The following is a 17,055-nucleotide window of genomic DNA, read 5'->3' on the forward strand; positions in this document are numbered from 1 at the left end:
ATCACAATGGACACATTGCATATTACTTCCTCTGTGGTTTAAGCTTTTCCAGGTCAGCATGTCTACCTCTAATTGTTTTGCCAAGTGTTTAGTGTAAATGCTGAGATCGGATACGAGTCGCTTTTAAAAGAAGACACGGGCACGGGTTGTTAAAAAAAATCACAGGCAACAAATCAAAACTATGCTTCAAGATTTGCAGTGTAAATACAGTAAATATCATGTTCCATGAAAATATTTGGTAAATTTCCTAATGGAAATAATTCAAAAATGTATTTATTATTAGTAATATGTGTTGCTAAGGAATTCATTTGGACAACTTTAAAGCAGAGATGCTCACAAGTCTCAGAGCTCGAGTCCGAGTGAAGTCTGAAGTCTTTGAGCTTGAGTCCAAGTCAAGTCTGAAGTCTTTGAGCTTGAATCCAAGTCAAGTCTGAAGTCTCATGGGCTCGAGTCCAAGTCAGTCTCAAGTCTCGTTGCAACAAGTAAAACTCTAATAACAAATAAAGAAATTATAAACATTTATAAAAAAGAACAAAGTTGTACATTAAGTAAGGTCTTAAATTAGCATTAGGTACAGAAATTAAATTAAATGGATAATAACACTGTCTTTATTGTACAAATGAAATATTATTATTATTTGAGCAATAGAAGGGATTTTCTGTTTGTCTTGGGTTGTTTGATTAACATAAATGACACAGATTTAAGTAGGTTAATTGAGGTTACTGTCTCTTTATTAAGAACAAATAAGCCCAGACTGGTTTCTGACTGATTTCTTAAGACACAAACAAAAATGTTTTTATTAGAAAAATAATACTGTGAGATCATTTTGTGTGTATGTGCCCTGTCAAGAAAAGAAAGATTTTATGTTGGCTTAACTTTTGAAACACTTCTCTCTGTATGTGCACTACTGAGGGCACTTAAACGCGTGCTCAAACACAGGCAGAGTGCGAATTCCAAGCAGCGCTTCAGGAAGAAGATGCAGCATTTCTTCACATAAAAACTTTACGTTGTTTTTCATTGCTCTATTCAGACAATGTATGTTAATGGACTACACTACAGTATGACTCAAAGTAGCGCAACTCTGGACCGGACACATTTAAACGCATGTGCGTACAGAAATCTGCTCACTTGAGCGCCTTTTTGCGGTTAAATTGTTTAACCATTTAAACAATTGCAAGCCTTAGAAACACGTGAATGATAAACTTACCCTATTTAAATTGCATATTAATCCGCGAATCACATGCGAGCCGAACCGCGGATCCGTCACAGCACTACCCAAAGCTTCAGAATGGCACAGTAGCAGCCAGTGCAGTCGACATGTATGTTCGCGGCCGCGCGCGCGGAGCAGATACGTCACGTGTTACGTCGTGGGCAAGTTGTAGGTAACGGAGGGAGGGGTATGACAGCAAGCTCATCAGACGTTTCCTAAAAATAAACATTGTTCACGAGTCGCGCGGCTCGAGTCCGAGTCGAGTCTGAAGTCTTTGAGGGTCGAGTCTCAAGTCGAGTCTGAAGTCACTGTGTGTGCGACTTAAGTCGCACTCGAGTCCGAGTCTCAAACTCGAGTCCCCATCTCTGCTTTAAGGCAATTTTCTGTATATTTAGATTTTTTTGCACCCTCAGAGTGTTTTCACACATGCGCACCGTGGTTTTCAGTTAGTGCGGTCCGTGTTCACATATTTTTTTTACTGTACTCGAAATGCCGCACCATACACCATGTGACAACGGTCAGCGCTGTCATTGGTCTCTGACAGCTCTTACCGTCTCATGACCACCCCCACGTTTCCACGACAACCAGCCTGACAGGGAGAGCGCAGCTATCAAGATGTGGAGATGAACGATGCACGTCTTTGCGAAGTTTCTTTGCTTTAACGCGAAATTGCATAGCTGTTTATTAAAGCCTTTCTCACGGAGCCGTTTGCTAAAAAGCCCGTAATGTCACTATTTGTGTGTGGAGGACAGCTATGCATTTATAAAATCATCAGCTCAACTGTAAAGGACACAGCGAATCTCTGCAACGGACCAGGATTGGCTTGTTTGTTGTTAACCCACAATATAACACCCGGCTCACGTCACAATGGAAGCCCAGTGGCTCAAACATGTGGAGAACTTCCTGTATTTGGTTCGGCCCGAGGTCCAGCAGTGTTCACACCACAGGTGGGTCGCCCCGGAGTTCGGCGACAGCCGCTCCGAGACCATCTGTTTAGAGCGGTCTCGGAGCGGTCGTTTAGTGGGCACCCGAGTGCGGCTGTTGTGTTCACACTGACCCAAACGAACCGTACTCGGAGCGACATGTCATTTGGGCCGACCTAAACAGTGTATATGTGAAAACACCCTTAGATACCAAATTTTTAAATAGTTGTATTTTGGCCAAATATTGTCTTATCATAACAAACCAGAAATCAATGGAAAGTGTATTTATACAGCACTTGATTATGTATATATCTCAGTTTCAAAAAAATGACCCTTATGACTGGTTTTGTGGTCCCGAGTGACATATATTGGTATTAATCAATCTCTGTTCAATATAATTTCTGTTAGTAAGTTAAGACTTTGTGGCACATTGTAGCTGTTATTTGTGGTGAGACAGTGGTGTAATGTACACTGTTAGTTTGTGGGAAATTTTGGAGATGGGAAAGAAGACGTCACCAGTGAGGTAAAGAACTTTTGGTAATTATGGGAATTTAGACACGGTCATTGCCCAGTAGACAATAATATGTTTTGCTGTTTAAGAAATGAATACATCCATGATTTAAGGTTAAAGAGAGGGTACGAATGTTTTAAATGGAGTGGAGCACATTGGAAATGGAAAAACAATATTGCTAAAACATGATCTTAACATCACTTTTAACATCAAAGTCCACCCCTGCACTTCAAAAAGGCATGACCGATTTCTAAATGACTAGAAAAGTTTTTTCCAAAATTATAGCGTTTGTTAGGCTTGGAGGAAAATGATTAAGAAATGCTTTGCTAAACAATGAAATCTTCGTAAAACCGATTATGTTCATCGCCATCATGATTATGTTTTTCAGTACAAACATCAGAACGCCTTTTAAGACAAGATATTGTTGAGAAACAAAATAAAATATTTGAAGACATATTTTTAGTACTTTTAAATTCATAATACATTAGAATTTATGCTTTAAACAAACGAAAAATTATATTAATATATTTCTCTCAACGATGCAAGTTATCTGTTAAAGGGCATACATTTATAACCAATTGGTCTATTAGGATAGCTGCAAATGTTTAATCTGAACATAGTTTATGTTAGCCAATGCATTTACTAATTGTAACAAATACAACCTTTTTGTAAAGTGTTACTGTTTTTTTCTGCACTTAATACAGCCCTGCTTTCTATTAAGCAAGCGAATACCCAAATACAACCAACTTGATTAAACTTGTGCACATCATGTATTACATACTATAGTACATATTGTACTATGTAGTACATACTGTACTGCCTTTGATCGGTTTCCTGTAAAGCAAGCACTGAATGAACCCACTCTCCCTTTTATGTGGGCGTTGTCTTTCTTTAAACTTCCCGGCAAGGGGTCTGGAGGTGCTTGTGTTGGATATGTCAGTCTCACCCAAAACTCCAGGAATTCCTCCATCTATAGATCAGGTTCCAGGTCTGTGTTCAGTGTTTCCTGGGCTCAGCAGCTGTGAGGTGTGTCTGTGTTATGTGAGACCTCTGTAGCTTTAAACTTTACACTGTGTTCTCGTTTCTACGCGTGCAATGATCCGCGACGTTCCAGGTTCAACAAATAACATAAATGCACGTAAATATTGAAATCCAACCCACAGCTGTTTTATGAACTTCAGAGGTTTTTTAGACTTTCCAGCCTTGGAGTTTGTTTTCAGTTAAAGAGCACCTATTTCGTTGGTAAAAAAATTTTTTATTTTGTGTGTTTGGAATACAAATTGTTCGTGAAATAATTTTCACACATTGTTGTGATTATTCAAATTAAATCTTTTACAAGGTTATACAGGCAATGCAGCTCCCCCTTGTGTTTTTTAGAGAGATATGCAATCATTGCGGTGATCTGAAATCATTATGATGAGGTCAAACAATCGCGATGAGATGATTATTTAATCATTGTGACAGCCCGAGTGGAAAATGAATAATTGTGTGTACTCGCAGATTAGAAAATACTATATATATATAAATATATAAAATACTGTATATATTATTGTCCAAAGATTGAAAAGAGAGAAAGTTGTGGTCCGTTCATTACTTTAATGCATATGGATGTGTGTTATAAATCTAAAACAAAATGCTGGAGAGACATAAAATGCAGGATAGGACAATTTTTCTAGATACATCTTCCATACAGAAAAAACTATTAGACATTTCCACTCCTTTAGCCCAATAAAAATATTGAGTTCACTTCACTCTATGCATATAAACCTGATGTCTGTTTTACAGTATCAGACACTTAATGATAAGACAAAGCCCCAAGAACATTATGGCAGACAGACAGGAGAAATGCAGAGACAAGACCACCAGTAGTTCTCCCAGGACACCGTACGTCTGGTGTGGGGCGAGAGGCTGGGCTTCCTGAGGCATCTCACAGTAGATGCCGGTCCAGCCCTGATAACACTGGCAGGTGAACTTTTGCTTCATTTCCAAGATGTCGAGGTTGTTCAGGTGGCCACTGACGTAGAAGCGAGGTCCACGGATGCCTCGGTTGAGTTGAATGTTGAAGAAACGTGGGTTAAGATGCAGATAGGCCCCAGATTCAAGACTCTTACGGACACATTTGCCGTTTTTCTTGCACAAGGCTTTGCTGCACAGTTTAGCGGCCGAGGTCACGTTAATCACGTAGTGACCCAGCGGACCATCGATGTAGTTTTTGATTATAAGACAGTTTCTCTACAGAAAGACAAACATGTTGTAAGTCAAATCCTCTAAACGTTTTTGCTTACCAAGTATCTCAATGTGATGTATATCACCGAATACAGTGAAGAACGTGATCTCATGGCTACAAGCATATACATTATATTTAGGGCTGCACGATGTGAGGAAAAGTTGCGATGTGCGGTGACATTGTTTAATGTTGCGATGACGATGTGAGTTGCGATAAATATTTTATATTTTTCTGCACGCTGCGCTTGTGTCATTCTGAAAAGTTAAAATGTTTTTGAAAAGCCTGGAAAAAACGAGCGCGTCGCACCGCGTGCGAGTTGCGACCGCGGCGCTTCCAGAGCGCACATACTGCGCGCCTACATTTGAAATAATATACTTGAGTGCGCAATAGACGCAATATGTGAATCACCGCTTCCACAGTACCTGTGTTTGCGGCGTCATCTCTCCTAAATCCAAAATAATTCCATGATATAACTGAAGTGCTGTTCCTTTTCACCACAAGGTCTTCATCTGACAACACATTTTCCTCACTCTTCTCTCCTTCCTCCACCATCGTTTTTGCTAACAGGCACAGCGTCACAACTGACACCTCACAAATTACCGTTTTCCCTTCATTCATCGCGTCAAGGCTGTCTGTTGCGATGTGTTCATCGCGCGAGTTCATATCGCGATGACGATGAAAATGTGATGTATCATTCAGCCCTAATTATATTGGTTAATACCAGCTCATCTGCTTAAGCTCAAACTTATTAAATTGCAAGCAGATGCAAATCCATAAGTGGATCTAAATGGATTTAGTTATGGATGCTAATATTAGCAAGTAATCTAAAAAATCCAGCATCATTACCAGACCAAGATTATTTTATTTTGAACTAATTTTATGGATATTATTGACTCAACGGTTAAATAAGAGACAAGTCTTTTATGTAGATGATGAACACCTCAGATCTTGAATATTCAGAAGATCCCCATAGCACCACACCAGCGGCTCCCAGTGCTGCACTCTCTCCTATAGTGTGGATCAAATCGCTCTGTGTAATTAAAATATTTCTGTTAATGCAATATAATGGAGACAACAGACCAAGTCATCTACTTTTTCAAGCGTGTTTGTTATAAAAATTGCAAAAAATTGCATTTTTTAATCATGCTCTTATGTGTTTAGGTTCAGTAATTTCTCTTTAATGGCAATGAAAAGGTTATTAGTCCGAAATTCAAATGCCTTATTTTCACAAATGTCAATTTAGTTATTTCATTGCTGTTTAACAAACCTGACTGTCTTTCATTGCAAAACCCGCTAAGTGCATGCAAAAATCTCAAACTTCCAAAAATCGTTGTGGTGTTTAACTGATTCTGCCAACAAAGTGGTATTTCTGAATGGCCTGAGGTCAGGATTAAGCAGATTTGAAGTATTTCATGAACGTATAATACATGTCAAGCATTCGATTGATATCATTATTACATTTTCAACGGAAATGAGATAATGATATTAATAAAGGTGTCACGATTTTGATTTTAAATCGATCGAAATTAAGTCACAACCTCGAAATTCGAATAAAAAAATTTAACTGTCGATCCAGTCACGCCCCCATGTCACGTCCTGTTGGCTTGCCAAGCAGAAAAAAACACACGTACTGAGTGCTGCGAGTCAACCTCCTCTAATTTTGCTAGCTACAGTCAGTTTAAAGATAGCATGGCAGATGCAGGAGACACCATGCGAGCTGCTCTTTACATGGGAAACAAAAAACCGCATGCGCCACCCGCCTTCAGCTGAACTCAATCAACGTTTCACAACAACTTATTTCAGTCGCTTAAGAGTAATGAAAAAAGCATTTAAACATGACTTATTGTTGAATAGTCTCACAATCTTGTATTACAGTAATAAAAACGCATTTAAAGGTGACAGATGTTCATCTGACAGGAAGTTTCGTTTTATCAGGTATGTAGCATGACTAACATGGCAGGGCATCTCCGGGTTCAACGTCAGATATTATATTTCAAAAAAGTCTAGTCTAAAAATGGCAGAGCAACCTGTTCTTTTAAAAAAAAAGAAAAATCGAGAATCTAATCATGACATTGGAATTGAAAATGTAATCGAATCGAAGATTTGGAGAATCGTGACACCCCCACTGATCTCTATTTTGTATTCTATATATTTTATAAGTTTTTTTTATGTCTATACTGCTTGTACTAATATTGTATGAATTACAGTAAAACTGTAGGTTTGCAACAATGCAAAGCTCTTTAGAAATTAATTTGAAGTGAAAGCTTTCTTACATTCGCATGTAGCTATATCCACCATTGTATCATTTGGCAGGCTCTGTTGGTTCAAATTTGAGATTTTATGCATATATGCATGTGCCACACGCTTTTATCCAAGTTCATACATTTTATCAGTATGTGCATTCCCTGGGATCGAACCCATGGCAATACACAATGCTATACCAGTTGAGCTACAGAAACACAACAATACTGTAGAGCTCTTTTAAACTTAGACATTGAGCCTGTACCATCACAATAAACATATGGAAGCGTTTAGCTGTAACCCGATCTAGTTATATGTACATTATTGATGTATCTCAAAGGCGGGTGGTCCCATCAAACTGAAGGCAGGACTTAAGACCTACTGCAAAGTTTGATTTAAAGCATTCCACTCATAATTAGGTGACAGCTGAGTGTTTAAAGCGTATCTCTGGCATTTACAATGCCCAAGAAGAGGGTGGCTAATGGGCCAGGTCTGTCATTCAAGTATTTGACAGGTGAGTTAAACAATATGTGTTTGACAGTTTCCTGCAGAGGCCTTTATTTTAGCAATTTTTGTCTTGAAATGGTGTTTTTAGTAATGTGGAAGTACACTAAGCAAGTAGTGCAACTATTAATTTATGTACTTGCATTTGGCAAACATTTATATCCAAGCGACTTCTACTACAACAACAACTACTAGCTAGTGCAGTGCTAAATCAATGCACTACCAAGATGCTCACCTCTGACAGTACATCAAATGTATAGGCATAAAAAGGCCTCGAGTAGACAAAAACTGGCAATGTATAATCATTCCGGGCGATCGAGGCAATCCGCATGGCCTCCTTGACACGATAGTGCACATATTTGACCGTGTTGGGTGAAGACTTGAGCTCATAGTCAAGATAGATGGAAGGGTAGAGAGCTGTGCTCTCCTTCCACAGCCACATCAGGTGGTCATTACGTACATGCTCGACATTAGGACATTCTCCACTGTAACGCGACGGATGCTGCTTGTAACCGTAATTATAACAATCCGGAAAGAGGTAGAAACCCCAAAGACCGTGTGGACGCCGACTTTCAGCCAATTGGAGCGTTGAGTTCATGAACGCCAGTCCAGATCTCTCAAACGCCTCCTTGGCTTCGTTCTCCACTTTGCTTTGTGGCCAACCCGGATGCAATTTTCGCATAAGCTCTTTGGACTTGTTCCGGTAGATGTCTTTCGAGCCCCAGTTACGCACCCACTGCGGACGCCAGTTTTCCCAGTCGATGACGCCCATCCCGTGAAAGTCCTTGAAGGGTATGAGCTTATCGATGTCTGCTCGAGCTTTGCTGAGATGTTTGCTCAAGCTTTGGTTCTGAGGAAGGCCACCGTTGATGGGAAATCCAGAGCCGGTGTAGTAGGGGTAATAACCGAGGTGACTATGGTAAAAGATAGTCACGTTGGGACCACTCAGGGTCTCGTTGTGGTTAGCAACTATGTCGAAGACACTAAGGTCCAAATCCACCTGGCAAGGAAAAAGACACAATATCATTTCCAACATTCCAGTGTTTGGACTAACGATTTCTAGATTATTGACACATGTTTGACCTTGAATCGTAGACGGCAGGATTCGGTAGGCGCGTTCCACATGACCACAAACGGCCGATGGGGCAACAAAGGTGTGCGGGCCTGTTTTAACTGGTCGCCCCGGGCAACCACCAATCCATACACTGCCAGTGCTAGAAAGCCAATCGGTGCCATAGCCTGAGTGCCTTCATGGATCAATCAGCCAACATATCAAAACCTGAAAAACAACTAAGAGAGAAAAAATATGAAAAATTACATCTCTTTTAAAAACAGAATTACATATCGAGGGTCATTTGGCAAGTATAATAACAGATGTTGTTGAAAGAGCCATGGATTGTGAGCCGCGGCGCTCCAGATTCCTCAGCACAATGATCCTCTGTCCTTCACCCAATTATACTGTCCTCTCATTTATAGTCATTAAAGTAATTCATGCATATAGGACACACTGTTGTCTGCTTATCATGTAAATATTTTAAACGTGTAATGATTTGTGTATTTATTTAATCAATTGATTTTCTTAGCTCCTTTTTGACTTGTGGATATTAAGGTGGATATTTATCAGTCACGCAAGGTTAATTTTTAGGATATGTGTTCGTTAATTATTTGTTAATTCTGGTGTTATTTGCAATGTTTATGTTTTAATCGGGCAGGATAATGGATTTATAAAAAACTGTTAAGGTGAGTGTGTCTGCTGCATTCTGTTGATGTCACGGGTATAAATAAAGTTTTTTTTACATCAAGCTGCGCGGTCAGCGTTATTTTTCTGAATAAGTTTAGGTAACTAACCAGCAAATTATTGCATGCACATACGGTACAAAGCATGACTCTTTATTTAGATTTCAGAATGAGCACGTTTGTCATTAATACTAAATATGCTGCGGTCTGTCCGCTGATCTGATACTGTAACAAAGATGAATGTATAATAACTGTTTAAAAAGCTAAATGTACAACTTTCAGTAAATAACTATGTACATGATTAGGACGTTTGCGTTGTAATAATGTACAGGGAGACTTCAGATATAAAAACAGAGACTAGTAAAGTGAAGTTTTATCATTCAAATCTGATTGCGTCCATTGATTTAATAGAACGTTTGGGTAAACCAACATGGCGGCGCGGTGGCTTCACAGTTGTGACGTCATGCGCAATCCAGTCATTTATATAGATCAGTGGTGCAGCCTTTCTTTTACTGTCTATGGGTGCAGCCCCAAATTTGTAGTACATATTGCGTATAGTGCCGAACGCGGCCATCCACGTGTAGCCGCGGGGAGTAAACTTGGAAAGCTGCACGGACACGTGCGCGGAAAGAAGGTATACCCCGGCCTTAAAAGTGATGCATACCAAATACAGTTGTATTCAATCACATAATGACAGATTTAAAGGCTACCCTAAATATTTTAGTTTTGATAGCAGTGTTTTGACAAATTGAATATATGTGAGTTTTCTCATTTTTATTTTTTATCTGTTTTTTTCTCCCCACTTAAAAATGACATGTGTTTTACATTAAAATTCCTTGCTAATCTCTGTGAAATTCCTCTTTATGGGTTTTGAGTGAGATCTTATGCCCTCCGAGGGGTCTCGTAAATGAAATCGGCCTATTTATTTTTTAACGAATTCTCTTACATGTTTTACTAAACGAAATGAAAAAATAAGACAGGTCTGTCTTTTAAAATGTAAAATGTTCTCCCTCTTTCAAAAGGAATATCAAATTGAAGTCTGAGGAGACTTTAATGCATTTTTAATGGATAATTTTTCACAAATTTGTGAGGGTCTGTTGAATAAAATAATGGATTGTGTCGTTTAAGGCAGATCTGGAAAATCAGCATTTCCTCCTTCAGTTCGTTGGCACCGAAACTCCCAGTTATTTCCAAAAGCAACAGCGTAGTGAAGTCGCCAAGTCTTTTCATAAACCACAACTATCCACAGTGCCCAACCACAAAAAAGACCCCCCAAAACACACGTCTGAGACATAAAGACAGAGACATGCTAAAGAGACATGAGAGTCGAGTCATTCCCCCTTCACTTTTTTATATTTAAATTAACTAATTTAATCCAGATGACTGACTGAGAAGGTGTCCATCATGAACTTTACAGTATGCTTTTTGGCTTGTATTGTGAAAGTCAAATACAGTGTGGTTTAAAGCCTGAGACCACCAGAAAGTTGTTTTCTACTTTTTATTTAAATAATAGAGAGTAAAACTAAGAAATTGTGAAATGTATGCTAATTTTTGCATTGGGTAACATTTTGCATTATACACTCTTAGAAAAAAAGGTAAAAAAGTCACTAATATGTACCATTTTGGTACAGATATGTATCTTTTAGGTACCAATATGCACCTTTTAGGTACAAAAGTGTACTTTTTGAAAAAGTACCGCCTGTGTGAAAACTTTTGTACCTTCTTGTACCTTTTTTCTGACTGTGTATTAAAGGAACAGTTTGTAGGATTGTGGCCAAAACTGAGATTGCAATCACAAAACTTGTGGCTAAAACTGGTACTGCAGTCACACAACTGGTGGCCAATACAAAACATGACTGTTGTGAGTGATATAGTATTTGAAATGAAAATTATTTCTTAATGTCTAGTGACATATCAGGGCCATTTTATGATTAATTGATATAAATTTCTTACATACCGTTCCTTTAAAAATGCAAAATTTTATGTTTTTTTCTAGTTGTTAGTTGTCTGATACTTTTTGGATCTCACCATAACTTCATTGTACTTTATAGTTTATGTATATGTGCAACGCAATCCCATGGCTAATTCCCTTGAAAAAGTTGCTACAGCTATATTTTTTAATATTATAATATAGTGACTCCAACACATCTTCTGTTAAGCTCCGCAATAAACCCAGAATATTTACTTCATATTGTAACCATATGTGTGCAACTGAAATAAATGTAAGAGTCATGTCCCATCAGAAATGCTGCATATGTTAAATGCATGTTCTCTCTAACTTGCATTTTCTGTTTGAAAAATTTACGACACGGCAGAAATAAATGTAAGCCCCATGCCCCACTAAACCTTCAAGTACTCTCTTGAAGAACAATATTCTTGCAAAGTTAGTGACCTAATTTTTTTGACATTAACAAACCCTGATGTTACTCTAAACAAGAACCTTTGCATGCAATTCGACAGTAAAATTCCTCTCCAGACGATTCCATCATGTCCCGGTGGCCTACAGCAGATGTTCAATGTAAAAGCATTTCATGTTAATTCTGTGAATATAATTTGCATGGTTTCGGACTTTGGACTTCATGCGGTTTTCATAGGGATAAGAATGCAAATTAGGAATATGGAACACTATGGGCGGTTTTCAGGATAGAGATCAGACTAGTCCTAGACTAATATAAATGTAAGAGCTGTCCAAACTGAAAACAACTTGTACTGACATGTCTTAAAATACATCAGTGCCCTTTGTTTTGCATCAAAATGCACACAATTAATGTTTTTAGTAAGACATGTTTGTTAAAACTACAGTATTTATATTCCATAATTAATCTTAAGCCTACACTGCAAAAAATTATTTTCAAGAAAAAAAATCTTAGTATTTTTGTCTTGTTTTCAGTAAAAATATCAAAAAATTCTTAAATTAAGATGCTTTTCTTGATGAGCAAAACGACTCAAGAAAAAAAGTCTAGTTTTTAGATCAAAAATACCAAATTTAAGTGATTTTGTGCATAAAACAAGCAAAAAAATCTGCCAATAGGGTAAGCAAAAAAATCTTGAAAATTTTTCCTAAATACAAGAAACATTTTCTTACCCCATTGACAGATTTTTTTGCTTGTTTTATGCACAAAATAACCGAGCCCCTAACTGTGCTTTCACACCGCCACTGGCGAGAGCCTCAAAGTGGACGAAAGTCATTTATTTTCAATGAAAGCCAGCGGCGAACTCCAGCGAGCAGTGACGCGGCGGCGGTGAGTCATGTACGGCGTGAGCGTCGAGAAGAGTTGAAATCAGTACAACTTTATGGTAATGAGCTATGACGCGGTTCGGCGGCAACCAATCGAAAGGCAGAAACGTTTGGCGGCAACCAATCGGAAGGCGGAAACCTCCACTTGAGGGGAGTTCAGAGAATGCATTTGAGCGTCAGAGCGTCCACTAAAGCGTAGTTGGCAGGGCAGTCGGAGCTTTTATTGACGCTCTCGCCGGTGGCGTTGTGAAAGCACAGTAAGGTGACATTCGAGTTAAAAAAATCTAAAGTTTAGTTTCATATGCTCACGTGAAACTTTCATGTGCACATGCGAAATATTTTTTTAAAGTTTAGTTTTGCGTGAGCATGCGAAACTTAATGCGATAGTTTCACGTAAGCACACGATAGTTTTTTGGTCTAAAAACTAGACTTATTTTTTTGGGTCGTTTTGCTCATCAAGAAAAAGCATCTTAATTTAAGAATGTTTTGATATTTTTACTGAAAACAAGACAAAAATACTAAGAATGTTTTTCTTAAATCATTTTTTGCAGTGTAGTCCTGGCTTAAACTAATCCCTGTCCGGGAAACCAGACGTATATGCTTTAACAAGGGCCATAAAATGTAGGTCCTTTGGCTGCTGAGGTTAACATGTGGAAATGTACCTTATGGAAAAGACTCGTGGGGTGAACACTGGATAAAGTGCCAAATATGAGTTCAAAATTGGCACTGTGAACACTTTCAATGGACACGCATAAAATTCATGAGGAACTGCATGCATGTTTTCAATCAAATGCAATGTAAGCTATTCAAACTCATATTCAAACAACTAATATATTTAATATATTATAATTTAAGCTACAGTGGAAAATATCTGCCATACAGATTCCCCTCACAATAAATAAATGTGAAACTGAGGTTGGTGAGGTACGCAGCTATTGAAAGTTTGCCATGGTGAACCTGTTTTTCTTTAATCCTAATGAAAAGGGACTTGATCTACGCACATGCTTTGCCACCAGGAACCTCATCAGCAATCCTTTACCTTGCCATGTTATGTTATGTCAGCTTACATTTAACAGTTATAGTTGTCTTAAGTCCACATCAAAAAAGTTATTTCATTAACCTATGCCAGGTAATATCTTATGCAACCACAGAAGCTTTACAGGAATGCTTAGTCGACTGAAAACATGTTTAATTTTTTTTATTTTGCGCCAATGTTAGTTGGTAGATCTTCAGTTGACGTAAAGCCACTGGCATAGCGGTCAGTAGTTTCGGGTCCAGTGAAAGTTCCATGAAAACAAACACTAAAGCCAAGTTCCTGGAATTTAACCTTAAACATTATAGTTTATAAATTTTTACAAAACCATGACCTTTAAAAGCTGTCAGGACTTCATTCATGACCTGATAAAGATAAATGCTACTCTTTATACGATAAACACTCTGCACTCACCTTTTCCAGCCTGGGATTTCTCGGCATTCAATCACATCCAGTGGGATTATTTTTATATTGTACTGAATATCCAATCGAGGTGGTTTGCTGGGATGTATATCACAGTTTATCAGGTTTTGATATACATTCTGTGTTTTGTGGATACTTTGTTAATTGAATCGGCTCCTCCTCACCAAGCCTCAAAATGAAATCAATAGCAATTAGAGATGATAACGTGCCAAAGTGTTGTGTGTGGATACAGGATTACATTCATTTCTGGGGTCATTTTTGGCTTGGTTACAATGACATTCTTTTGCTTTTGTTGCATTCAGGTTAACAATGCGAGTTTTGTGCAAGCTGCAGGCAAGGCCTCAAGTTGAAGCGAGCTACAGTGTAGCTCAATTGGTTGAGTATTGTGTTTGCAATACATGGGTTCATATACTTAATAATAAAAATAAATAGATTAAATTCACTGAAAGTCATTGAATCCCACCTGCAGAGAATTGTCAGTCTTTATTGATTGCTGATTGGTTCTTTTAAATTGAAGCAGGAAGCTCTTTTATGCTGTGTTTACACCAGCCATGGTAGAGGAATCAAGTGCGAGTGATTTCAATGTTAAGTCAATGTGAAGACGCGCGTCTGGAGGTCTCGCCGTGCGAATGAGGCGTTTAGCGCGGCAGACGCGATTCCGCCTCATTCGCGCGCCTAGTTCGCGTGAATGGCGCGAATTGAGCGTCTGGCGCGGTACGCGTGAATGGTGGTTTTTGTGCATTTTGCGTTTGACGCAAATTTGCGGCTGACGCTCGAGTTGAAAAATTTGTACTTTGGCGGATTTTAGTGCCGCGTTAATCAATCAGGAGCCTGCTTGCTGCTTTGGCGGCAGCCCCGCCCGGAGTCACTCATTCAACATGAATGAACGCTTCATATTGTCACCTGGAGTTATACGACACAAGTTCTTATTTCTATAGAGACAGGAATAAAAAGGACCTCGCTTGGAGGGGCAAGACCAAGCTTGGGATTCCCCAGTCTCCTGACATCATTGTAGCGCTTGGCACAACGATGGGGATGCCAGGTGATGAGACAATTGTGGCTATTTCCTCTCACGCCTGTTTAACCTACGCTGATTTTGGGCGGGTTTCTCCTATCCCCATACAAATCAACTTCTCTGTCTTTGACTGCTCTTACAAGAACGTCGGTCTCCTCGGCTGTGAACCGCTCCTGGCGTGCGCCTGGTAAATCCGTCATAATAATAGCAACCCGCCATGGAACTTGCGCCCTTGCGTTTAAAGGGAATGTTGGATAGCGTTCTGATTGGTTTATTTGACGTTACGCCCAAACCACACCTATGAATAATGAACCTACTTCAGACCAACCCCTTATTGATTTGCACCTGGCGCAAGAGTTATTTCTCCCACCGGGAAAATAGCAACAGCGCCCAAGATCCGCCCACAAACTCACTTGCGCATTGCGCTTCGCACTTGCGTTTCAGATCATTAAAATAGGGCCCGTTATAATAAATGATCTATATGGTATTTTGAGCTTGAACTGCACATATGTACTCTGGGAACACAAAAGATTTGACATTTAAAAAAAAAGTCTTGTAAAATGTCTCTATTAATTATATATAGCCTAACCTTTGAAATGAGTGGGTGCATGCTTATCAAAGCACTACGAGATACACTTTATAGTATTTCTTGTATTTTAACAGCTGTAAAAACATGAGCCTCTTTTTTTAAAGTAATGCAATATCATTTTTAATCCTTTAAAACAGTCGGTTTTGATGGATGTTAGACTTTTCAGACACAAATATTTAGACTACATGACAGGGTGGGAACCAGTATCTCAGAATCACCTGCCAGTTTTTTCTTGTAAATGTGATGTTTTCGCACATGCATCTATCATTAAGACATTCCTGAAGATTTACAGTTCCTTTAAAATACGATACAAGGTACTTTGTCTTTGAACAAACGTGTTTTGACAGGACTGCGAGCCATTAGAGAAAGCCTAATGCTGCATTCCTGTCAATTTTTATCTGATTTTGTTAGCCACACAGGGCAGGGAATTTGGAGACCAGAGGAAGTTTCCCTTCCTCTGTTTGCAAAACATGAAAATTGCACATTTCAACACAATGTGGTTCCATAGACGGATCAAGGACTGTGGTTTTGTTGCATGTTAATGTGTACAGTATGTGCAATGTTTCTGTACTGAAAATTAAAATAAAAATCAAATATAACAGTAGGACCGTGAGATTTTCAGGCTTGTGTCTAACATGCAGATCAGAGAAAATGAACTTTAGTCCCTTACCTGATATGAACGGGTGATATAAAGAGAAAGTTTAGCCAAAAACAATAATACTAATGTGACACAAAGCTAGCATTTTATATACTGATCCTATGCATGTCTCAGTAGATTAAGTTTACATTTTCTACAAATATACTGCACACTGAGAAAGGCTTTGAGCCGCAAGATTTGTGTTTTTCCCTTTCATGAATGTAAAATTAAACGGAAACGAAGAATGTTTACAAATGTTTACACAAATATGTGATCTTGGCTGTGAAATCCGGTCTTTGACATGACCTTACTCTGTCAATATTAAAGCTATCAAAGTTATATTTTCACTTAATGTTCTTTACATTATATAGGATGATTTTATTGAGAAAACAGTATATCACTTTTGCTGGGTCGTTGGTACAAGCAGGGTCACAAATGTCAGTAAAACTAAACCAGTGTTCTGCTCAAAACAGGTGTTGGCTGCCATTTAGCATTCATGTTTTGTTTTATCTGTAAAAACGCGTTAGCATTTGTTAAGCAAAGACACCCTAACTCATGGTGCATGAGAAAATAATAAATGCATGCAGAATAAGTAAAAAAGCATAATTTCTGTGCCAAATTAATCATGCACACAATGAATAGAAGATTGTGTACTTGTAAAATCTAATTGAATTTCACTGGAAGTATGTGAGGAGACATACTGTGATGTGTGACTGAAAGTTGCTAATTTAAAGTTTCTCCTAAATGTGTTTGCAGTTGAGGTCGAG

General features: G+C 38.6%; 2 protein-coding genes across 2 annotated transcripts in view; one reads left to right on the forward strand and one right to left on the reverse strand.

Annotated features, from left to right (window-relative positions):
* Positions 1-17,055, forward strand: part of wasla (WASP like actin nucleation promoting factor a) — a 79,477-nt gene that overhangs the window by 22,941 nt on the left and 39,481 nt on the right. The window lies entirely within an intron of this gene.
* Positions 4,424-8,852, reverse strand: hyal6 (hyaluronoglucosaminidase 6). Its single transcript, XM_073813308.1, has 4 exons — positions 8,700-8,852; positions 7,852-8,616; positions 5,812-5,901; positions 4,424-4,876 (listed from the first exon to the last, which is right to left on the reverse strand). Exons 1-4 carry the CDS (start codon positions 8,850-8,852, stop codon positions 4,424-4,426), a joined length of 1,461 nt encoding a protein of 486 aa, XP_073669409.1.

The sequence above is a fragment of the Paramisgurnus dabryanus genome, chromosome 23, assembly GCF_030506205.2.
Source record: "Paramisgurnus dabryanus chromosome 23, PD_genome_1.1, whole genome shotgun sequence".
NCBI classification, from domain to species: Eukaryota; Metazoa; Chordata; class Actinopteri; order Cypriniformes; family Cobitidae; genus Paramisgurnus; species Paramisgurnus dabryanus.

What these genes read in the sequence shown, in the direction of transcription:
- hyal6 (XM_073813308.1), bottom strand. Translation starts at nt 8,852, where the DNA reads ATGGCACCGATTGGCTTTCTAGCACTGGCAGTGTATGGATTGGTGGTT. An exon ending in CCTGCCGTCTACGATTCAAG is followed by an intron (nt 8,617 to 8,699) that starts GTCAAACATGTG and finishes TTTCCTTGCCAG; the next exon opens with GTGGATTTGGACCTTAGTGT. An exon ending in CATTTGATGTACTGTCAGAG is followed by an intron (nt 5,902 to 7,851) that starts GTGAGCATCTTG and finishes TTAATTACACAG; the next exon opens with AGCGATTTGATCCACACTAT.